At 53.6% G+C, this 23689-nt stretch overlaps 1 protein-coding gene across 1 annotated transcript in view; it reads right to left on the bottom strand.

Annotated features, from left to right (window-relative positions):
* Window positions 1-23689, bottom strand: part of LOC122169372 (rho GTPase-activating protein 39-like) — a 42225-nt gene that overhangs the window by 11013 nt on the left and 7523 nt on the right. The window contains 4 exon segments of the mRNA XM_042835478.1: window positions 349-895; window positions 2948-4256; window positions 10832-11148; window positions 11151-11232. Coding sequence (XP_042691412.1) covers window positions 349-895; window positions 2948-4256; window positions 10832-11148; window positions 11151-11232 — 2255 coding nt within the window.

Below are 23689 nucleotides of genomic sequence, written 5' to 3'. Positions count from 1 at the left end.
TGCAGCACTGCTGCCCCCAGGATCCAGATGTGCTTTGGGCAGAATCTCTGCACCTGCTCTGAGGATTCATGGGAGTCACAAACCTACGTTTGCAGCCCCAAGAGGGAATAAGTGTTCTGGATTTTTGAGACTGGGCAAGTCACAACAAGCACTGCTGAAACAGTCACAAATCAACCAATAAATGCCCTCAAGGGAGATGAGCTGATGGCAGTTTCCTCCTGCCAAGGAAGGACGGACTCCCCTGGCACGCGGTGCTGGGGAGCAAGGATCTGGCTGTGACTACCTGCTTACTGCCTATTTCTTACACAAAACCCACCAGAGCGCTGCTGGTGCGTGTGAGGCACTTACTGTTTTCATCACTGTCCAGGTGGCGATAGATGTAACCTTCCAGATAGGACTGGAATTTGGGCGATGGGGAGAAAAAGGCCAAACTGATGGCCATCAGTTCCCAGCCCCACGCCAGGCTTCGGAAGCAGGTGTTATCTGTTGTCTGCCGGATCAGCTGTATGTACAGCTCGTCCCGTAAACCTTGCATGCTCCAGCACTTGGTGACCGTGACCAACGCCACGTGATTGCGGTCCATGCGAGTCTGGCGATCTCCCATGTAGCTCTGCACCAGTTTGAACATCTCGCACGCCTCTTTTTTGATGGTGCGGTTGCTTGTGATGAGCATCGGCTTTTTGATAGAGCCGCCGTTCCACGACAGCATGTTGGAGATGGAGATCCTGCGGCGGAAGATGCCCTGAGTGTGCATGTTCAGGTTTTTAGAAGCCCAGTCTGCCATGCTGCTCTGGGAGATGGGCTTCCGCAGGGTGTTGTAAGAGAAATGGTATCCCAGACAGCTGCCGGGCTGCCCGCTGCTCTCCTGCTTGGGGTCCAACTCTATTGCCCCGGGCTGCAAAGGAGAAAAGACGTGTTAAAAGCAGCTTAGCTGACTCCTACCCCGATAGTAAAATTCACAGCAGTGTGTCATGGGGCTACCAGCAACTGCAAAGCAGCGCATCTGTACAAAACACGGCTTTGTGCTGTTTGTTGCTGACAAGTGCAGATCTGCAAGAGCCAGGCTGGCACATTCACACACTGACACCATCCCCAGGGGCAGCACCGGGGCACAGAGGAACAGGGCTGCTTGTCCAAGCTGTCCCAGAGCTGCCGGGAGCAGTGCAGGCAGGAGCTGGGCCGGCTCCTCAGGCACCAGGCACACACCAAGGAGCCAGGTGCTCCCACTCTTCACCACCAGCCACCCCAGAGCTCATGTGCTCCATGTACGAATCCACCCACCACAAGCACTGGGCATGCAGCCAAGACAAAGGGCTTCTTTCCCCCCAGACACTGTGCGCAATCTCACATGCAGCACTTGCCCAGCCTTCTTCCCCAGCCATCTCTAAGGATAACTACATAATTAGAGCTCTGGTATCACTGATCCCAAGAAAATTACAGTTAATAACTACTTGTGAGAAAAATACACTCATTTTGCCAGTCTCGAATTCAGTTCTGGGTGGAAGCAGCAGCCTGGGACACACGCTGAACTCAGACACCCAGCAAGCTGATAGAGGAAACAGACTGTTTTCTTCAACCTCCCATTCCCACCTACAGCCACTAAGTGCTCAGCAGCCCACAGCGCACACTGCGTTCTCCAAGGAGATCCCTGGCGAGAAGGAAAAAGCCAACCAAGATGATCTTGTGGTTTCTGGTTTCAAAAAGAAGACTAAGAAACAGAAATCATGTAACGACCCAGCAAAGGCCCTCAGTCAGCCCCAAAACACATCGCTTCTGACACACACAGGGCACTTCCCTTCTCTGTATGGTGCATCACGGACACACCATGCTCAGCTCTGCCCTGGCCCTGTACCAAAAGTCACACCTCCCAGCTCATCAGAGCAACCTGAAACAGGCAGGGAGCTTCACTAAGTTTCCTCAAGGAAGGCCAGGGACTAACAAATAGGAGCAGATACAGAAGAGGGTGCAAATGGAGCTGCCTGCTGTGCGGGGCTGTCCACTGCATCCCACCGGAGAGCTTCAGGCCTGGGCTGCACAGCAGCGGTGATGTGACAGAGGAGAAAGCAAAGGGAGAAAGCACCAAGGCTGCACTGAATGTGAGATGACTTCAGTGGAAATTAAATCTGAAATTAAATCGTGTGCCATGAGGGTCCTCCAAATCCAAACAGGAAGGAAGATGGCAAACTAAATTCTGCCAAAGTGCTGTGTGGTGGAGAACAATGCACCAGCCATGCAGGCACACAGCTGGGCTCTAAAATAGCCACTTCCAATAAAAAGATGCTGGGGACACATCAGCAGTTTTCTGAACACCTCAACTCAATGCTGAGGAGTGATCAGAAGGGAGAACAGAACGTAAGGAACCACCACAAATGGATGAGGGTGAAAAAGACAAAATGCTGTCAAGCTGCTGTGCAAATCCTACCCCTGCATCCCATTCCCCACCCATCCTGGGCACCCCAGCTCAAACAGGATACACGAGGGCAAAGGCTACCGAAGAAGATACGAGGACCACTAAAACTGCAGGCAGTAGACCTACAACGATGAACAAACGCCTTTTAACAGGGGACATAAGTTGCACCACTGGCATTGCTGCCACAGGATGCTGCATGTTAACCCCCTGGGCTGACCCATCCGCATCCTTCTGAGCTTTGACACCCTGCGATTCATCTTCAATTTCTTTGACAAAGGGCAGAACAAAGTGTAATGGAGCTTCCCGGCCACAGCACAAACCATAGCAGCACAGAGGACCTGCTGCGCGGGCACACCAAGCCCTCCACCACCTCCTCTCCTCCCTGCCTACAAAGCCCTGCTGCTCCATGAGCTGCTTGCTGTCCTGCAGCCACACTGCTCAGTGTGCAGCACACACACTGACCCCCGCCGCAGCCCAGGCTCAGCACCACGATGCTCCAGAGACACACAGGTTAACCTGGGGCAGACGGGGAGGTACCTGGGAGGAGCGCCGCGTGGCACCTGATGAAGCCAAGCTGGCCCGGCTGGTCACATTCTTTTCCAAAGAATCTACTTTCTCAAAAGTCCTCTTCTGCCGCACTGTGTCCTGCAGAGCAGCCACGTCGCCGGGGAAGCCGCCCCTGCTCTCCAGGCCCTGTCTGTACAGAGACCTATTACTGGCCGAGACGTCATCCCTCGAGCTCCGGTTGATGCACTTTTTCAGGTGGTCGGACTGGAATCGGACTTTGCTGCTCTCTGCAGGGATGCCGCTCTCCAGACTTTGAGCATCAAGGCTGGCTTTGCTTCCCCGGCAGGCTGCTGACCTGCCCACCACAGCACGCATCTCAGCAATCAGCTTGTCATTCAACGCCGTGAGCTCGCTGCTGCTGCCCACAGAGCCGGGCCGCCCCTGACCTGCGCCTTGCCTCCTTCCTTTCCTTTTTCTCAAGCTTGGAGAAGGGCCGGTTGAATAACCGGAATCCTGATGGCTTATAGCAGTTGGGTACTCTTGAGTTTGCAGGCTGTTCTGCCGACTGTGGTGGGCTTCTATGCTCTTGAGAACGTTGGCTTCCAAGATCCTCCAAGACTGCTTGAAGCTGTCCTTTGATGCCAGCTGACCAGGCAGTTTAGTAGAGGCCTCGGCTGTCGCAGCGGCCGAGTGGGAGAGTTTGGAAGACTGGTCAACGTTGACCATGTGTTTGATGTATTCTCTGCCAGCTGGGCTGTACTCAGTGGAAGAAGGATTTCTAGCATGTTTCTTTGCAGCTTGCTGCTGCTGCACACTTGGATGCTGTAATAGTTTGGCTGGTTGCAGCTGCTTCTTTAAGCTATTGCTCGGCGACCTCGGTGGAGACATCCCACTCACACCGACGCTCTCAGTGTCCATATCTACTGGTGGCTCGTCATAAATTGGAGACTCTAAAGATGGCTCATCGTATATAGGTGCAGGGGAGGCGTACTTGGGGGAGGCAGGCAGGGGGGTTCCTGTCTGGCTCCTTGGAGGAGTCTGAGAAGCTGGACCATTCATCAGCACAAGGCAAAACCCGCCGTTCTCCGTCTTTTTGATTTGCATAGACTGCTTTCCTTCTCCAGTGGGTGTCTGCTTTGTGGCTCCAGGGCTCTGGGACGCGGATTGAGGCTGCGCATATATGGCCGGTTTTGGAAGAGATTTCTGGCTGCTGGCCTCCGGAGCGCTCTGCAGATGAAGGGAACTGTTTGAGGAGCCTGGGACCTGCTTTAAACTGTTCACTTTGACCAACATGGCTGCTTTTGTACCTGGCAGAGGCTGCCAGTGGGTAGGAGTCTCCCTAAAGGAAGAAAGACACAAATGGAGAATTATTTAAGAATGTTATTAATTGAATTATCCTCTACTTCTGCCACACACCACAATGTTTAGCGCCAGAGCACCTGGAGATTCCCCAAGCTACACGGGCTTCTCATAGTTTTTTTTTGCTTTTTTTTTTCCTGGAGATTCCCGTTCCTGAAATAACAACACATTGGTGCTACACACATGAGAAAAGTCTGAGTCACTGAAAACAGAGAAGGAGATGAAATAAGTTCTTCCTTCTGCAACCTGTTTGGCATCAGCAGCACCAAGACAGGACGCAGCCCACTCTTCCAAAGGCTCATTAACTACAACAGCAGACAGAACGACCAGCTGAAGGCCAGTAAGCTTTTCTAAAGCACTCCAGCAGCTGGCAGAAAAATTACAGAACCACAGAACGGTTTGGGTTGGAAGGGACCTTAAAGAACACCCAATTCCAACCCCACATCATGGGCAGAGACTCCCCACCGCATTAGGCTGCTCAGGGTCCCACCCAGCCTGGCCTTGAGAACCTCCAGCGATGGGCCCCACAGCTTCTCAGGGCAGCCTGTGCCTGTATAGTAGAGTATTTCTTCCTAACATGTAACCTAAATCTCCCTTGTTTTAGTTTAAAGCCGCTCCCCCTTCTCCTATTCATTACACTCCCTGATTAGGAGTCCCTGTCCAATTTTCTTGTTGGCCCCTGTAGGCAATGAGCCTCAGTAAGGTCTCCCCAGAGCCTGCCCTTCTCCATGCTGAACAGCCCCAGTGCTCCCAGCATTCCAGGAGGGGTGCTCTACAAATAACCCCACGTGCTCATTTACAGACTGTCAATGATAAAAATCCTTCCAGAGCATAGTTGTTTTTCTAATCTAAGTTTGTAAATCCATGTTTATCTTACAGCAAAACCTATGAGGTCTACAGGAGGTGCTACGGGATGGACGTCTCCGGTTTACGGGATGTCTGGTTGATCAGGTAGATCCTTCCTGTACAGTCCAGACGTCCACAGACCTGGTTCCCTTGGCTCCACTCAGCTCTCACGGCTTTGCAAACCTCTGCTGCCAGAGATGCTCAGTGCCTCGTGACGGCGCTCAGCATCAGCCACAACCCAGCAGGCTCCCTGCAGCCTCCCGGTCCCACAGGCGCGTTCTGCAGTGTAACATCACCCTGCTGCCGGGCAGCAGCTGCACTCAGTCTGTACCCATGAGCCCTGAGAAGGCAGAGAAAAGGCTGTGGAACCAGCGCGGCATTTCAGGTCTTAAATGGCACCGCCCTCCCCAGGAAAAGTCCCTTTGCATCTGGCCCTGTTTCCCACGCTCTGTCCACGTATCAGCCCTCAGTTCCACTGGACAGACCCCAGGTTGCACTGCCTGTGCACAGCAGGTGCTCCAGAACGCTTCAAAGCCATTTTTCCCTATCTGAACCGTAACACTTTCTCTCCACACCTCCCTGCCGACCTGCCCTCCATGCCCTGTGCGCAGGCACACGGACCCACCTCCTCCACATGCCTGCCGTCCTCCCCAGCCCCACGAGGCTCATCAGGACACCCCAATTCTCTGGGATGGAGGTGGCATTCACAGGGGGCCCTGCAGCCCACCACGCACTGCTCCTTGCCCGAGCATCCTTCCTACATGTACTGCTAAAAACACAGCTGTTCCTAGAAGAGCTCCTGGACCAACCTGAAGAACCAGAGCAGCAACACTCGGTATGCTTTTAAATGAGAGCTCTGACACCCACCCACCCAACAGGGAGGAGGAGCTCCGCACTTACACTGGACTGCAGTAGAAGCGGGCAGCCCCTCACTGCCCCAAGTCCTCCCCAGGGGAGGGGGGCAGCTGTCCCACTTCTCACCCAGCCTTCCCCTGCTGGAGGAATCTGAGTGTAAAACCGAACTCACAAAATTCAGCGCTGCCTCTGTCAGTCAGCTATGCTAAGCCATTCTTCACCTTCACAACAAAAGGCTGTGCAGTCCCCGGAGCTACACCTGGACAGAACAGCTTGGAGAAGAACCACCTGCACCTCCATCTAAACCATTTGTTTGGGTGAAACCTATGAAACCTCCAGAGTTGGCAGAGCCTAGCACCAGCCCCCTGCTCTCACTTCCACCTGCTAAAAGGGGATGACTTTAGTGGGCCCTCTGCGTTACGGCCGCACAGCACAGCCATGCAGGGGCTGCTGCCCCCGGCTCACTGTGGCTGTGGGTTGGGTGTTAGGACAGGATCAGACGGCCCAGCGTTTGCCCATTCCTGAAGCGTCCCTTGCTCAGCTCCCCTGGGACATCCCATGGACATGCTACACCATGGCCACCATGCTCCCACATGCCAGGAGCTTTGTATGGGAAGGTGCTGGAGAAGTGAAATCCTTAATTGCGTGCCATATGAGAGGTTACTAGTTCGATTTCAGACACAATGTGTCACCTCCAACCTCCCTGACAGCAATAAGACGCATGACTGTGGAGAGGATGAGGCTTTTCCTAAAAGGCTTTTCCATCACCATAAAAGAGCTGTTGGTTGCCCCAACCTCACCCCCAGATGCCAAGAAAATCAAGCAGAGGGGAACTGGGACTTCCTGACTTCCCAGCACGGAGAAAGGCTCAGCCTTGTTCTGCTGAGCAGCAGAAGCCCTGATGGGAAGAGGAGCCAGCAGTGGAGATGTCCTAGCACAGCCTGCTCTTAAGCCACCAGCATGAGACTCAGCTGCGTCCCCTGAGACGCTTCCTTCGAGGAATGCTTTCAAGCAGCTCCAATATAAACACCACAACCGGGCGCTGGCTTTCCCAGCCCGCACCCAACTGCAGCAGCTCTTACCAGCCTCCAGCTTGCTCCTGCCCATTGTTTGCTCTTCCCTCCCAGCAGCCTGCAGAAGAGGCCCCACTCCTCAGCTCTGCCCTTTCCAGCAGCCATTTTCCTGGTGCCTTCAGAAAGGCAAATGAACAGGGATGCTGCACCCAGCAGCACTGCTGCTGCTGCCCACGGAGTCCATGCTGACATGGGGATGGAGAATGGCACAGACCCACCCAGATCCACCTCTGCAGACACGTGCAAGACCCCGTGCACAGGTCCTGACCTAAGGCCAGCAGCATAAATGTGCCCAGAAACAAGCCCACATCAGCAAACTTGGAAGTGTTTCTTTTATCACAGAATCATAGAATGGTTTGGATTGCAAGGGACCTTTAAGATCACCTGTTTCCAACCCCCTGCTATAGGCAGGGACACCTCTCTCCAGCCCAGGTTGCTCACAGCCCATCCTGCCTGGCCTTCAGTGCTTCCAGGGAGTGGCGTCCACAACCTTGCTGGGCAAACCATTCATTCCAGTGCCTCGCCACCCTCACAGTAAAGAATTTCCTCCTGAATCTGTCTAAATCAGTTATCTTCCAGTTTAAAACCATTTCCCCTTGTCCTGTCGCTTCATGCCCTTTTAAGAAGTCCCTCCCCAGCTTCCCTCTAGGCTCCTTCAGGTACTGGAAGGCTGCTGTAAGGTCTCCTCAAATCCTTCTCTTCTCCATGCTGCAGAGCCCCAGCTCTCCCAGCCTGTCCTCGCAGAGGAGGTGCTCCAGCCCTCCGATCATCTCCATGGCCCTCCTCTGGACCTGCTCCCACAGCTCCACGTCCTTCTTGTGTCAGGGGCTCCAGAACTGGACGCAGTGCTCCAGGTGGGGTCTCAGCAGAGCAGAGCAGAGGGGCTGCACCTCCCTCGACCTGCTGGTCACACTTGTTTGGATGCAGCCCAGGACAGGTTGGCCTTCTGGGCTGCAATCACACATTGCTGGCTCATGTTGAATCTATTATCAGCCTCACTCCCAAATCTTTCTCCTCAGGGCTGCTCTCAAGCCACTCTCTGCCCAACCTGTATCTGTGCTTGGGATTGCCCCAGCCCAGGTGCATGACCCTGCACTTGGCTCTGCTGAACTTCATGAGGTCGGCATGGGCCCACCTCTAAGTTCTTTAATGAAGATCTCAGCACTGGCATTACTTATGCTGGGGACCTGAGAGACACAGGCCTCTGATGAGGTACAGCAGGGACATAAAGAGGCTGAGGGACCCTCACAGCCACCTCCATTGGCCTCATTCACTCCTGTGCCACATGTCCTCTCTGACCCTTCTCCCACGGCCCGTTAGCATGGTAAGCCCGAGTGCAGCCTGTCCCCACTGCTGGCCACGTGCCCTGTGTCTGAGCCCAGCTCTCTCCCCCGTGCCATAAGGAGCTCTGGCAAAACCCTGCACATGGTGGGTGGCTCACCAGACACTCCCAGAACGTTGCTGGCTGCTCTCAGACCCAGACTGGTCTCAGGCTGTGCAAGGGAACACTTTGAGAGCTTGGATATTGGAGATGGATAATAAAAGCAGAGTAAGAGCAGAGAGCAGATACACCGCCCAGCCAGGATGGGGTTCCCAGTCCACCACCTGCTACTGGGATCTCCCAACAAACTCAGTTTCTCAGAGCAGTCATTTCTCCAGCAGCACCCTTTTCAAGGCACGGGGAGCCATTTTCCCACAGTGACAGCAGCAAGTGAAAGCAGCTGCCATTTCCACAAGGAGGTCAGCCTCCCAACTGCCTGCGCAGTACTGGGCTGATCTCCAGATAGTCTGCTTTGAACTTGTGTGATGGGAGGGCAGGAAAAGCAGCAGGGCACATAGGAGGAGGGACCGGTCATCAGCTGCGTGCACCATTGTGGGAGCACCCCTGTTCCACTTGAGGTCGTGGAGAGCAGCGCTCAGATTTAGCAGCACTGGTAAGAGGCACGAGGGGAAGATTTAGCAGCACAACAGGCTGCTAGAATAGAAAAACCCTCAACCGCAAAGTTTCACTGAAAAAAAGGACTAAATCCCTTCCCCCAGCTCCACACAGCAAGAGGCCCCTCTTGGGTATCAGGCTGGGCTCCTCCGGCCTCTCCATCTATCATGGGATGACAAACATAAAGGGAAGAAAAACAAATGGTCCGTGCTGCCGTTAGAGACATAAATGAAATGGTCTCGGGTGCAGGTACCTATAAAGATGTCAAATGCTACTAAGAACACTCAACATATTTGCCTTCTGTTTATACAGCTGTATTCCTGCCGAAGGAAGAAAGGACATGCTTGTGTTTGTCTTTGGAGAAAAATGCAGACAGCAGAGCTGACAAGCTTTCGCTGCTGCTAGTCCAGACACCTTACCAAGGTACCAGATCCCACCTGGGAGCCTTTGCTTTGGGCTCAGCTCCTCACTCACCGTTTTGTAAGCTAGAAAAACACAAGAAGTCTCTCCTAAGCTGTCAGATTTGGGTAGGGCAAGTGTTTTTCACGCTAAAACAAGGCATGCTAACGCTTGCTTGCAAATAGCAGTGTCTAGATGTGATGGCTGTGCAGGGAAACAACACCCGATCTCCTACCACTAAAATATCTGTAAGCAGCTGCCATTGGCTTAATAGCGGAAAAGTGACACAAGACCAAGCAGACTGCCAGCTCCCAAACAAGCTGAGCACCTTCCCCAGCACTGGCCCTGAAGCAGGAGGCACTGCAGACGTCAAAGTCACAGGCTCTTTCTTGTGCATCAGCAGATCTTCAGTGAACACACAGGCACCTTGCATGGAGCAGCAGGCAAGGGATGAACCTCAGCTCACAGCTCTCCAGAGCAGGTATTCTCCAGAATTGCCACCTACAAGGTTTTCACCATTTTGGTTTTCTCACCGCTTCTCTCCAGCACCACATACACAGCGATGTGACCTTGATCCCAAAAGCAAGTTGTGAAAGATGCCTGGCCTGACACATCACCCTGTCCAAATGCTGCAGGAGGAAAGCAGGGACAAGGGGTGACAGGAGTGTCGGGCTCACTCAAGCACTGCTCCAGGCCTTGGGTGAATCACTTTTCCTGAGCGTGACTCAGCAGCACCCACTGCACAGCCTTCCCTGCTGCTTGCACCACGTTCTCGATGGCAGGACGATGCAGACAGGGCACGGAGGAGGCAGGCCGTCCCGGCACAGACCAGGGAGGGAATGCTTTTGTGCAGCTAAAGCTGGCAAAGTTTCAATATGAAAAAATCTTGATTGTTGTCAGACTGGTTTGACAGTCAAACCAAATAGCATCCCGTTATTGTTCTTTTGTTGCAGGGTTGATACAAGAAAGTAGCTGAGCTCTGTCCCCTGCAGACCACTCTGCTTTGGCTGCTCACAGCTTGGCCAGGGTGGAGGGGGCTGCAGTGGACGGAGCACAGATACTTGCTTGTACCAACAAGGGAAAAAGCAAAGCAGCTCACCCACATGCCTGGCCAGCCCAGCAAACCTGACCATGTGCCATCACCGCATCCCACAGAGCTCCCATCACAGCAGTGAGCAGCCTTGCCTGTCCCCTCTTGTCCTGCTGGGTATAAAGGGCTGCAGAGCAGCGATCGTCTTTTGATCTTCATGGCACCCCACAAAAATGTGGATGCTCAAGTATTCCTGCAGCAGCAGGAAGGGGACGGCTTTACTTTACTTTACAGGAAGGGGACAAGGAGGGCAGGTGAGTGCCACCTGGCAGTGCTTTGCCCCAGCACTGCACCCTCCTGGGCACAGGCTGCGCATCGGTCCCTGCCCTCCTAAATACAAACCAAAGCTCTCCTACCTGCCCGTGTCCGGCCTCTTGTCGGTGGCACAGTCCCCTTTGCTCCTCTCCATCTCCTGCAGCAGGGCTGTGGGGATGGGGGTGCTCCTGCCCTCGCTGCCACTGCTGCCCCGGTGCTGCCGGCCCCGGCAGTCGGGCTGTGAGCTGTGCTTCATGGCCTGGAGCTGTGCCAGGGGCACGATGTCGCAGCCCTGGGGCCGGTGCCACACCGTCTGCCGCGTGATGGCATTGTAATAGTAGAAGCGGTTGTTGTTGTGGTCAAAGAGCTCCCACCACTGCTTCTGGTCCGACTGGCGCACCTTCAGGTTGGGGGGGGGGGCTCCCAGCCGCACTCCCCTGTGGTCAGGTTGACGTACATCCGCTCCTGGGAGCGGGGCTCAATGATCTCCACCCAGTCCGAGCTGTGGGGAACGAGAGCCACGTTAGTGTGGGCAAGGAGGGGGTCGGGGAGAGAGGGGATGGGGGGCAGCGCTCACCCGCGCTGATAAAACAAGCCGAGCACTGGTGAGACCATGGGAGCTCAAAGATAAACGTGGAGCGGCACAGATAAGTGTTTTGTGGGGTCTGGCCTTCTTTCCCCTAAGTGACTGCCCCTGTGCCACAGCTCGAGGATGGGAAGCACCCTAAACATCCCTAAACAGCCCAATGGAAGCAATGGGTGCAGAAAGAATGAATCAGTGACTGCTGATATTGAGGGCACCGCAAACTGCACACGGGTGTTATCCATAACAACAGCATCAAAGAGGAAAAGGAGGGCAGCAGAAGAGCCCAGCAGTGTTGGCAGGAGAAATCCCAGGGGACAGCAGTGAAGACAGAATAAGGAAATGGAAAAGCGGGGCTGATGGGCAGCCAGAGTGCCCAAAACCATCATGGTGTGACAGAGCTCAGCTGGGCACAGCCAGAGGGGGACTCAGAAGGGGAATCAGACCCACATTTGTGGGCAGCTCATGGCAGGAGCTGCTGGGAGCCGCGGGCCCAGCATGCCACTGCTGAGAGAGGAAGGCAGGCATGGAGCAGCACAGCACAGCCACGGCACCGCAGGAACGCGGCTCAGGCAGAGGTGGCGGGAGGAGGGAGGCCATCACACAGCGTTGGCTTGGCAGAACAGAAGGCGCCCTGCGGGACATGGCAGAGCAATGGAGCTGTAACATTTGAGAGCACGAAGGTTGGGATCTGTTTTGCCAGCAAGAGGATTAGCAAAGATGTGAGGCGCCGACCAGCCCTACCAGCACTGCTGCTCCTCGGGAGGGAGGAGAGGTCAGCTATTTTCTGTTAAGTGCAAGCTATTGAAAATAACGAATTCTTCTCATGGCACTCGGCCATGACTGAGTGTGTGTTGCTAACTATAGTCTTCCGTTTTAACAGGCCCACATTTATCTCTGCATGCAAAGACACGTAAGTGGACGCCTTTAGTTGGTGACCTCTTTGCTCACCGTACATTTGGGGCTGAGGATTATCGAGTTGGAGCTTAATGAGGCAAAAATCTGCACAGAACACATTGAAACGCCGAAGAGTTTGGTACAATCACAATCACACGTAAAGGAAGAGAAGGAAAGGCAAGGAGCACATTCCTGGAGCAGGGCCAGCACCGGGCTGCCACACAAGTCTGGAACATAACATCAGGAACTCTGGAAAGACGTGATAAAGACAGGATTGGAGATAAAGTCATAACTTGGACACAGAAATGGACTCAGACTCCCCACCACGAGAAGAAGTTTCCCCGGAACCATCCGAACGAGGCCTTGTCCCTGCCCACCCCACAGCAGGCCCCGGACGCAGCGCAGGCTGGGACCCCGTGCCCCACTCCCAGCCCCCCCCTGCCACCACACAGCAGCACCACTGCTGTCACCGCGGTGGGAACGCCGCGCTGGCTTTGGTCCATTTCGCTTCCACTGGGACAGAACGCCCTGGGCTGCAGCATTCCCCACAGACCGAGCCCGGTGCGAGGCGCTGCTTGGAGCCAGAGCGCCCATCTGGGCAGCAGAGCTCAGACTTCAACAGAAAGGAGGAATTTCAACAAAATCCCCACTTGCTTCCAAAAACAAAAACACATTCCCAGCGTGCATCCTCCTTTATTGTCTGAGAGTTTCAGAAGCTTCCTTTGTATCCTAAGTAAATACACAAATACTTTCCAAGTCCCTGAGTTTGCAAATAGGCCCCAGCTCCAGCCGCTCGCTCAGGCTCCAAAGGCACTCACACGCAGACCTGCTGTGGGCTGTGGGGCTGCCATGGGGGCTCAGGTCCCAGGTGCAGCACCAGCTCCACGAGCCAGCTGTGCAAGGAGCAGCAGGGAGCGCATGGTGCACAACCGCAGTGCTGCACGTGGCCCAGCAGCCCAGTGCTCAGCCGAAGGCTCAGGCAGCCCCTGACAGACCTTGTTTGTACGGAGCGCTGCACAAACACAGCAGGTAAAAGGCCAAGGTGCGGCTCCGTCCCGCCTGCCCCTGGGACAGGCATGATTTATATCTGCAAACTTTGCTCCTTCAGGAACAAAGAGGTGAGCTTGGGTTTGTCCTGCTTGCAGCTCCTTCCGGGGCCTTGGTCGGCAAAGGAAGCCAAGGAAGATAATAAATAATTAAGAAATGACAATCCTAATTAAAAGTCTATTTCAGCTTGAAAGAACGTAGCATGGCTCCTACAGCCCAACCCACATAGCTGTGCTGTATACAGAACTGCAGGTGGGCCTAGCGCCCCCCAGCTTTACCTGCAAGCCAAAGCTAGGAAAGCACAAAGCTCTCCAAAGATCAAAACAGACTTCAGGCTTGCCCTGGATGCTGGAGATCTTATCCCTGGGGCTTCTGCCCTGGGAACAGGCACAGCAGGGCTCCTCAGGGTGCACCTACAGGCCTGACTCATGCAGGGACAAGAAGCCACCCCAAGGATGTGAAAGGAGCAGCTACAGAGCAATACAAACCCACGTGAACACCAGGTGCGCTGCTCACATCCCTGAGACAGCTTTCTGACTATAACACTAGTGTGAGTCCAGGACAGAATAAATTTAAAATTCTGTTTTAAATAAACGGAAGGGTCCAGAAATGGAAGGGAGCAGCAGCTGGAGGGGGAAAAACATCACCTGAAGGAACAGGGAGGAAACCCCACGAAACCAAACAACCACTGCTCCAAGGCAGCTGACTTTCTTGCCACCAATGCCCAAGTCGCTTAGCCCCCTGCATGAAGCTCTCCCTCCAACCACCAGCTCCAGGTCCAGCTCTTTCACCCTCTGGTGACAGCCCAGCCCCATGGAGAGCCATGGGAACTCCTCGCTTCAGAGCACTCTGAGCTGCAAGGACACCATTCCGCACGGTCTCAGAGAGGTCTCATGCCTTGCTCTCCCATTTCACTTCCACGTTCTGCTATTTCTGGTCCTGCGTGCCCCACACTGGGCCCCACCTCGTTCCCCCAGTTCCCTTCTTTAAGGCAGAGCCCAGTCCTTCACAGCCTAATGCTGACTCCATACTGAGTGGGTCCTGATGACGGATGGCCTCGAAGAGCCTCCAGCAGACTTAAAGATGGACCCCACAACAATGAGAAGCACCTGTGAAATTACAGTCAGCGCTCTCAGAAATATGGTCTGAACTGAGGGTGGCGCTGCGTGGAGTCGGGGTTTGATGCTGATGATCCCTGCAGGTCCCTTCGTGCTCGAGCTGCTCTGTGACAATGACTCCACGAAACTGCAGTGTGCGTACAGTCAGCGTATGGCCGCATAGTTAGCAGCACGAAAGGAGGCTGTGCTCAAAGGATGGGGTACATGCCTGCAGTGAATGAAGAGCTCCAGTAGTTGTGGGACAGTGTGATCACTGCAGTGTGAAGGAAAGCACCAGCATCACCTCCACACCTTACACAGAGGTGCTGCTCCCAGCCCTCGCATAAGAACTGCAGCTCCCAGCAGAGCTGCTGCAGCCCCAGACCAGGCAGATCCCATCACCAGTGCTCATCTTCTAGAGGGTGATTGCAGTCATTCCTACTTTTTTCCAGTTACATTTCAGTAGTGACTCTCATTTCCTCCCAGCATGGCTCAGAAATTGAGAAGCTCTGTGGTCCCCATGACCCTCTGGGGCAAAACGAACCACTGCTGGAACCAGGGGCACCGCCAACCGCCCCAGCAGTTCCCATCCCAGGAAGAAGCATGACATGGCACAGTCCCACCGCCCCATGCTGGGATGCAGCCAGAGCCCATGGAGGCAGGGACGTGGCACATGGAGCCCAGGAGGGCTCACTGCAGTGGCACAGCCCAGGTTCCTGTGTGCCCCACAGCACTCGTGCTGGCAGCAGGAAAGGTTTGTCCTCAGGATGCCTGTGGTCCAGATCACTCAATCACTGCTGGCGGGAAGCGTGACAAGGGCCCAGGAGGGGGAGCAGATGCTGTGCAGCCCCAGAGAGCCCCCAGCAGCTGAGCAGGGTGTGGGGGTCGTGCTGGAGCTGCTGGCCACACTGCTCCCGGCACAGGAACCCCATGGGCTGCACAGTGCCTGACTGACATCAGCACCGTGTTGAGAGCAGCACTGTGCCTTCGGCCCCGCAAAGAGTGAAGGCACCTGCAGCACCCAGACAGATAATGCTTAGGAAAGCCTCGCTCACTGTAAGCCTTGAGAAGGAAAGTGTGACCCCCCAAGGGGCTGGAAGCTGCTCAGATCTGCACATCAAAGCCAGAACAGGGCTGTAAAACTCATCTGTGCCCTGGAATTGCGGAGGGCCCCAGAGGAGGTCACCAGCACCAGCACCTCCTGCAATGCTCCACCAGCTGGCTCGGTCACTCTATTCTTTGCTCACTGCCTCCTCTCAGCCAAGCCCAGGAAAGCTATAATTTAAGTCTTAGGAAAAAAAAATTACCCAAAGCAACCCTGTCCTCCCACCTCCCCCATATATAATCTCTGAATACACACGCATCTTTCTAACAAAAATTATAGAGGAACTAAAATAAATATAATGTCAGCCTGTTCCTAAAAGACTGTCCTGCTTCCAAAAATAAGCATTGTGCAAACAAATCAACCTCTGCCTACCAGGAGACAGACTAGACTGTGAAAATACAGCACAAATGGCTGCTCCAAGCCTGAGCATGTATGCTCAGCTCACACATGGGCAGAATGGGGCACCCTTCTGAATGCAGGGGACAGCAGCTGCATGTTGCAGAAAGGGGAAAAGAGCACAGCACCTTGATGTCGGGGTGAGAGATAGCAGACAGCCCGTGCTGCCCGAGAAGGTCCTAGTGCACAAAGCTGGATGGAGATGCCAGATGAGAAACTCGACGGCCTTCTGCTTGCTCAGCCCCGCTGCTTCTTGCACCATCCCCAGCCCTGTCTATTCCCAAATTTCCCTCACCAGCACTGCAGGCTCTCTGCTTGCTGTTGCCCCAACCCACCTCAGCTCCCCCCACAGACAACAGTGACACAGCTGTGCAGGAGCAGAGCCCACAGGACCTGAGTGCCTGTCCCAGCTGATCCAGGGAAACATCATCTCCCATGGAGCCCAAAATACTACGGAGCAGCACAAGCTTTGGGGCTACAGGATCTGCCCTAACAACCTGTTTGGCCCTTGAGCTGCTGTCACAGCAACCCCTGCATCTCTCCCTCTGCTGTGGTCAGCGTTTTTATTTTGCACTTCAGAGCACGGCCAAAACCCCCAACTGCTGCACAGCCTCCAAAAGCCCCGCTCTGCCCCAGACGCTGCGGCACCTCCTAAGTCCAGCAAAGGCTGCAGCAGAGCCTTTTTTCCTTTTAAGGGCTGAGCATTTGACAAGCAGTTTCAGAAAAATGTACTGGCACTTTGAATCCCCTCTCTCTCCATCCAAAATGTGCTGCATGGCTCTGTGGTTCCATCTAAACCCCAGCTGCTAGAGGGGAGGCAGCCATGGGGAGGCCGGGTGCCGGCTGGTGCCTCCCCAAGGGCTGCAGGCACTGTGCCCTGGTGCAGCCCAGTGCTGTCTTCCTGCTGGCTGTGGGACACACAGACCAAGACCAGGACAAGTGACCGGGTCAGGTCTGGGGGTGGCCTGGGAGCAGCATCAGCACTGCACTTCATTGGTGACAGCATCACCAGACTCCATCATCCTCCCAACACAGAAGAGGTGATATTGCTGCCTTGTGCTTTATAGGTGACCCAGCCAGGACAGACACCTGCCTCACCTAGCAGGTCGTGCTGGCACTCCACCACACAGGGCCAGCCTGAGGCAGGGCTCAAGGCCCCCAGGAGTAGGCTGGTCTGGGCATCTCACCCCACAATTAGGGCTGGGCTGCTCCCATTCGTGGACGGGACCAACATGCAGCATAAAGCCAGGCTGGAGCATGGACCTGCACAGGAGCCTTCTGCGCTTCTCACTGGGCTGCCGCTCCAGAGCAGGCTCAGCTACTCGAAAGCTGAACATGATTTGTTTACTGAAGTACACCAGATCCAGGCAGGGCAATCTGGCATTTCCTGATCCCACTGCATGCATGCAGACAGGGATGGGGCACTGAGCTGCTGCTGCCAGCAAATAGAAGCCCTGGAGGAGCAGCCAGCCCCAAGCGCACGCCCTATGCTAGAGCCAGTAATGTCACCCGATATTCCTCCTATTTCAAGGACACGGCAGCACTGACTGGCAGAGGTCTAGCTTGTTGTCCAGCTGCTTCAGGACTTGAAATTTACTCCTTATGGTTTCCTGTATCACTGCTGCTGATTTCAGGACTCCCTCTAAGCCAGGGGCCTACAGTTGCTGCCCTGGCCACGGGTGCAGGCAAAAGCAGCCAGGAAGGGGAGCATCCATGGTGCAATTTTCCATATAGAAGAAAATGACAACAGCTTTTGTATTATCACCACTGAAAGGAACAGAGGGCAGACAGCAGCCATGGCAGAACCCCACCAACAGCCAAGTGCCAGCAGTTCGGCTGTGCCTAGTGCAGAGATGCACATTTCCTACACGAAGGAATGCTGGATGGCACAGCGAGAACACTGAGTGAGGCAGGGTGCCACAGGTCAGCAGCCTGGGGAGCATGGGGAGCAATAGAAAAAGAAACTCACAGAAGCAGAGGAGTCAGCAGGCGCCTGAACAGTGACAGGACGGAAGGGGCCTCTCGAGACGTCTTCCTAAAATAATTCTGCCAGGCCATACGACACCCAGCACAGCTCCAGCCCTGCTACAGAAGGTGCAGAGGCTGCAATTAGGGGTGGAGCACCTGCAGGCCGCCGTTACAGGGTGCCAGCTGTTTGTTGCACATAAACAGCCCGAGCTCGGATCGGACGGCTTTCAGGCAGCAGTGTGCAAAGCTACATATCTGCAGCAGCAACATTCCTAAATGCATGGCATTAGCAAAATAATGGCCCTCTGTCTCTCCTCATTTAAAGGGCTGCCAGTCATTTATTAGCTGAAACACAGAGTCCCTTGAAAACCCATGCAAAACACTGACGCCGCTTGCAAGGGACCGGGTTATTTCTCAGCTGGCAGAGCCCATAAGACACTGGTGGCTAAAAGCACAAAACAAAGATAACAGTGTTCCATAGCCACTTTTGTAGGCCCTTTCATTCTTCCGCAAATCTCTCCGGCTGCAGCTGTCCCTGCTGACTCCTTGAAAAAAGCTCAGCGGGAACAAATGGAGAGGAGCTCTTGAAAGCCTGGGCTGCCCTGGCTTGTCAGCCTGACTCACGTTAACCACTGCAGTGCTGGGACCGCGGAGGAATTTGGCCACGAGTCAAAAGCAACAGGAAAGCCTGCAAACGAACAGCTCTGCTCTGCTCCCATAGCTGCAATGAGGAAACATCCCTGCAGGACGCCATGCGGAGGAGCTGCTCCAGCATCAGCATCGCTTTCCCTCGGCCAAGCACATTAATTTCCTCTGGCACGGGGAAAGAAGCGGTAAATAAATAGCCAAAGTCTCAGCCACAGAGTTCACAAACCCTTCATAAAACAATAAGCAAAAACCTCTTTCCGTGAGGAATTGATTTCGTTAGGCTTGTTTTGCCTGCAGAAAGCACTGTGTGTCCTGTGCATCTGGCAGGATGGGGTGGAGCTGGGGGCACCTCTGAAAAGCTCACCTGCAGATGAGTGAGTTGGTGGCTGAGGAAAGAAAACCACAGCGTGCTTCGTTTCTTTCCCATGGTTCTTAAATTTTGATGTAATAAACCACAAAAACAAGAACAACAAAAAAACAACCTTCCTCTGAAAGAAAAGGCATGCAGGATTCCTGCCCTCACCTCCTTGCCTGATCACCTCCAAAACTTCACGCCCTGAGCAGCTGTCAATCCCACCAGCTGGGCACTGCGCTGGTCACTGAGCAGCGCCTGCTCACCTTCAAACAAACAAAAATGCTGCTCACCTACAATACTGGTGCTTTGTCACTAACAAGATCTGGCTGCATTTAAATGATAAACAAAGACCGTGCAGCTCAGCCTTGCCCCAGAACACAGTCACAGCCTTTTAAAAAACAAACGTCTGTGATCTCACGTGTCCGAACAAAGCGCGATGAGTGCTGGAGCTCCAAACCTGAGTTTGCTCTCACCTGGCTGTAGAAACAAAGGTGGGACTAATCTTCCTGAGCATCAGCAAGAAGGCAGAGCATCAGCCCTTGTGGTGCCCAGGCAAAACACCCAGGGGTGTGGGCCCACAGCTGCAGCCTGGAGCTGCCCAGATGGGGACTCAGTGCCCTGCAGCTCCTCCAGCATCACCGCCTGCAGCCGTTCCTGCTGAGAAACTTGGGCAGCAGCGGGAGGAGGAAAGCAGTTCTTCCTTCACACACAACTGAATCATTCCTTGCATAGGACCAATATTTTGCATAGCAATATTCAGCCTTCTCAGGCAGGCAGATAAAATATGAGATTCCATGCTTTCCCTGATACTAAGTATTTTTTTTTCTTGGTTTCAATGGTCAATTCAATTAGATGCAATCACTGGGTTCTTAGGGACGCCGCTGTCCGAGGAAAGGTGGATGTCAAAAGCAGTAACCTCAGGAGACGCAGGACTTGAGAGCTCCAGAAAGTAGGGAAAACCAGGGAGCCGATATCATGTGCTTCTTTTTGCCCCTCAGTTGGCAATGGAGGGGGCAGGGAGGCCTAAACAGCAGCAGCCACATTTCTGCTCCCTGGGGGTGAAAAGGAGACTGGGCCAGTGGAACAACCCGCTCCTTTGGAGGGGTGAAAGCCACAGAATGGTTTGGATTGGAAAAGACCTTAAAGCTGGGTGTGCAAGAGGGGGATCTAAAACTAAACCACTGTCAAGTGCAGTTAAACCACATCTTGGAAGACACAGCATAGTTTGTGTATCTGAAATGGCTGGAGATCGGTGCAGACCCTGTCTGGAGCAGCACCCAGCTCCAACACCATTCAGTCAGCCAGAGGTTCTCCCCTGGGCTGAGTCAGACTGAAATAAACACTTAAGCTTCTGTGCATAGCTGGAAGAGTAAACACAAGTCATCTGCTCGTCCTGGTTTGAAGAAAAAGAAAAGAAAAAAAAAAAGCCAGGCTGGGCTTTCTTATAAATAGCACAATAGGCACAGCCCCGCTCCGCTCAGAGGTAACTGCAGAGCTGGCAGCACCAGACAGGATCTCCGCAACAACAAAAAACAAGCAGGAAATCCCCAGTGTCACTTCTCCCCACAATTGATTTAGAATGAGCTGCTCCCTCGCGCCTGGTACATGAGGAAGAAGAAACTTCCTGGCGGCGAGGGGGGAAAACGCAGTTATTAATAGCATGGCAATGAGCAAGTATCAGAAGTTGTGCTGCAGCCCTGCAAGATCTTGGCTGGATCTTGAAAATATCTGTTGCCATGGCAGTGACTGCTATACATGGTAACGGCAAACAGTGGTGTGAGAACAATTTACTTTTTGATTTGGTGCCCAAAACAAGTTCCTTTTGTTTTCTCTCACCAAACACCCAAGCATTTATTAGCTTGTGCTCAGTCCAAAACTGAGCTTTTCACTTTCAGCAGCGTTAAGGAAAGCAGCAGAAAAAGGGGCAAATTCTGCAAGCTGCCATGGGAGGCATCAAAGGCGGCAGTGCGAAGTCAGCCAGCAGACTGGGACAGAGCTGCAGACTTCCATCAGCCTCCTTTGTACCAGGTGCCCACCAAGGCAGCCCCCATCTGCCTCCAGCACACTGCATGGGATGCAGATATTAAAAGAAAAAAAGCAAGAAACCTCACAGAGCTCTCCCACTGCCATCAGCCCGGAGCGAGGGCTCTCCTGAGATGAGATGCCCTGACACACACTTAACCTCCAACAGGACAGCAAAGCACAGCTGTGTCACAACTTTTCCATTCTGCTCTCAGCTCTCCACAACGCCCAGTTTCCTTCCTCTGGCGCTATCAAACACTGAGCTGATGCTTTCACAGCACCCTCCGTTACCCCAATCTTGTTTCTGAATGGCAGTAACCAGGATTTCTTGCCTCTTCTGCTGAGAGCCCATCCCAGCACGTGCGTTCCGCAGCACTCTTCCCTCTCACCTCTTCCAGCCCTTTTCTAGGTCATTCACAAGCACCCTGAGCAGCACAGATCCCGTCCAGGCTCCACCAGCAACTTCCCTCCATTGTCAAAGCTGTCAGCCTACTCCTAAGCTTTGTAACCTCTCCTTTAACTCATTACTCATCTAAGCATCCCACGATGGATGTTCCTTGGAGACCCTGCAGGCCGGATATGGCTGAAACCCCATGGGAAATCCCATTAGAGCCTCCCACTGAAGCACCCCTGCCGTGTGCTCACGAAGGCCTTCCATGTGCTGATGAAATCGCAGGGCTGGAATTTTGGCCTATGAAAGCCACACTGACACGCCACATCTATCTACATTCCTGCTTAACACTGTTTCCTGAAACCATTCAAGAATTTAAGAAACGCACTGAGCTCCCAACTGTCCTTCCATTCCACCCACTGCCAGGCTGGCAGGACAGCACATCATCTGGTCATACCCTCTCTTCCCCATCTTCCCCGAATCTTGTATTACGGATACTAGAGGATGCCAATCCCAGAAGAGACTGCCAACGTCCTCCTTCCCCCCCCCAATGCCAAAGAACGACCACTAAGCCCTACCCTCTGCATCATGTGCTTTAACAAATCCACAACAGGACTTCTTCACTGAAGTAGCTTGATTCCTTACAAGTCTTCAGTGGATAACAGTGTCAAAGGCTGTTCGAAAACTCAAATATATCAATTCTCTGAAATCTCCACAGGATCCCCACGTTCCAGCAGGTCCGTGAGGAAGGGCTTGCCTTTACAGGCAGGCTGCTACCCTTTTCCAGCAGGCTGCACTTGGCCATGCCTGCAGTAACCTCGTTCTTTAACACACACACACACACACACACACACACACACACACACACTCACGCACTTGAGGTAAGACCCAGAGCTGTGCAGCCCCCCGGCCCTCCTGCAGCCCTTGTCCCGCAGTGCAGTGGGCAGACGCTGGGCCACCTGGCACGTGCCTCCCACCTTTAATAACCGCCATCCATTCTTCAGCATCAATTTCTACAATACTGAGGGCACTTAATGAACAGTATACCCACAAAAATATCCCAACAATTTCATATTTAAGATCCCACAGCACTCTTGAGTCAATGCTATGTGTTCTTTAGCTTCTTATCAGTTCCTCCGTTTGCTTTAAAGCCACTTCTATTGATATTCAACACAAGACATCTTCTCAGACAGCTCTTTTACAGAGGGCTTCTAATTTCCTGTGCTACAAAGCTCCTCCACAGGAGTCAAGATGGCCAAAAAGTGGTTTTGATTTTCTGTGATGGCTTTATCTTCTGTGACTCCCACGCTCTCCTGCTGCGATGTCTCCGAAAGGTTTCTGATGCAACTGTACAAACATGAATCACTTTTATTCTTCAGAAGTCGTATTTTGGCCTGCCTCATTTTATTTTTACATGTAACACTATGCAACGTATACCTGTCCTTCACACAGAATGTCAGGAATTTGACGTTTTATCATCTTGTATGAATACAGAATGTCCTTTTTGACCAACATCCTTTTCATTCCACCAGTCCTTTCCCCTGCCAATCTCCTTTTCTTTTCTCAATGGGGAAAAAAAAAGTATTTGACCTTTTCTCACTGGAGGTATCCATTCCTCCTGAGCTGCCAATGCCATCCCCAAATAATCCTCACACCACCTCCACTCCTATCAGCTTCTCAGCAGCAAGACAGAGCCGTACAAGGCAGGCCAGCACCAGGGCTCTGACAAGGCTGCCACGAGAGGAAGCCCCATTTAGCAGACTCAGGGGTGGGTGCCAGTCCTGTGGCACAGCAGACAAGTCTCATCAATCTTATTAATGCTGCTCATCACATCCCTGGGCTTAGAGTTACGCTGGCTGCTCCTGGACACGTATGCACCGATTTTCCAGAAGTAACTCCACATTCCCAGTTCCCAGATGCCCAAAGTAAGACGTCTGCAGCTTCTGCCATGGATGCTGGGCCAGGCAGGACAGCACCACGGGCAACCCCAGCTTCACGTGCCCCACACCACCAGCAGCCCCAGCCTGGAGCTCCTCCCGCACGCTCAGCACAGCTGTGCACAGAGCAGTGCCGATGCCCACGTGGCTCCTTGCAGAGGTCCTGAGGGAGCTGCGAGGCCAGCCTGGCTGCCAGCACACTGCAGTGCAGGCTCAGGCAGGGACAGCTTTGAATTTAGTAGTCACCAATCAATTTTTGCCCAAAGCAAAAAAGAAGATTCTCATCTCCCAGCTGCTCATTCCTTTTCTTGATGTCTTCTGTCACGATTCAGCAGGCACGGACTTGAAAGAAATGAAGGCCAGTGCTCCTGCAGCTCCTGCTCAGCACAGAGCTGAGGGACGGGGCTGCCCACTGCACCCCAGTGCCAGAGCTGCACCCCAGTGCCAGAGCTGCACCCCAGTGCCAGAGCTGCACCCCAGTGCCAGAGCTGCACCCCAGTGCCAGAGCTGCAC

The sequence above is a fragment of the Centrocercus urophasianus genome, unplaced genomic scaffold, assembly GCF_019232065.1.
Source record: "Centrocercus urophasianus isolate 14NV4802_14NV808 unplaced genomic scaffold, USGS_Curo_1.0 seq_53, whole genome shotgun sequence".
Lineage (NCBI taxonomy): Eukaryota > Metazoa > Chordata > Aves > Galliformes > Phasianidae > Centrocercus > Centrocercus urophasianus.
Note: the sequence above shows the minus strand (reverse complement) of the source record. Positions and strands in the feature narration are given on the sequence as shown.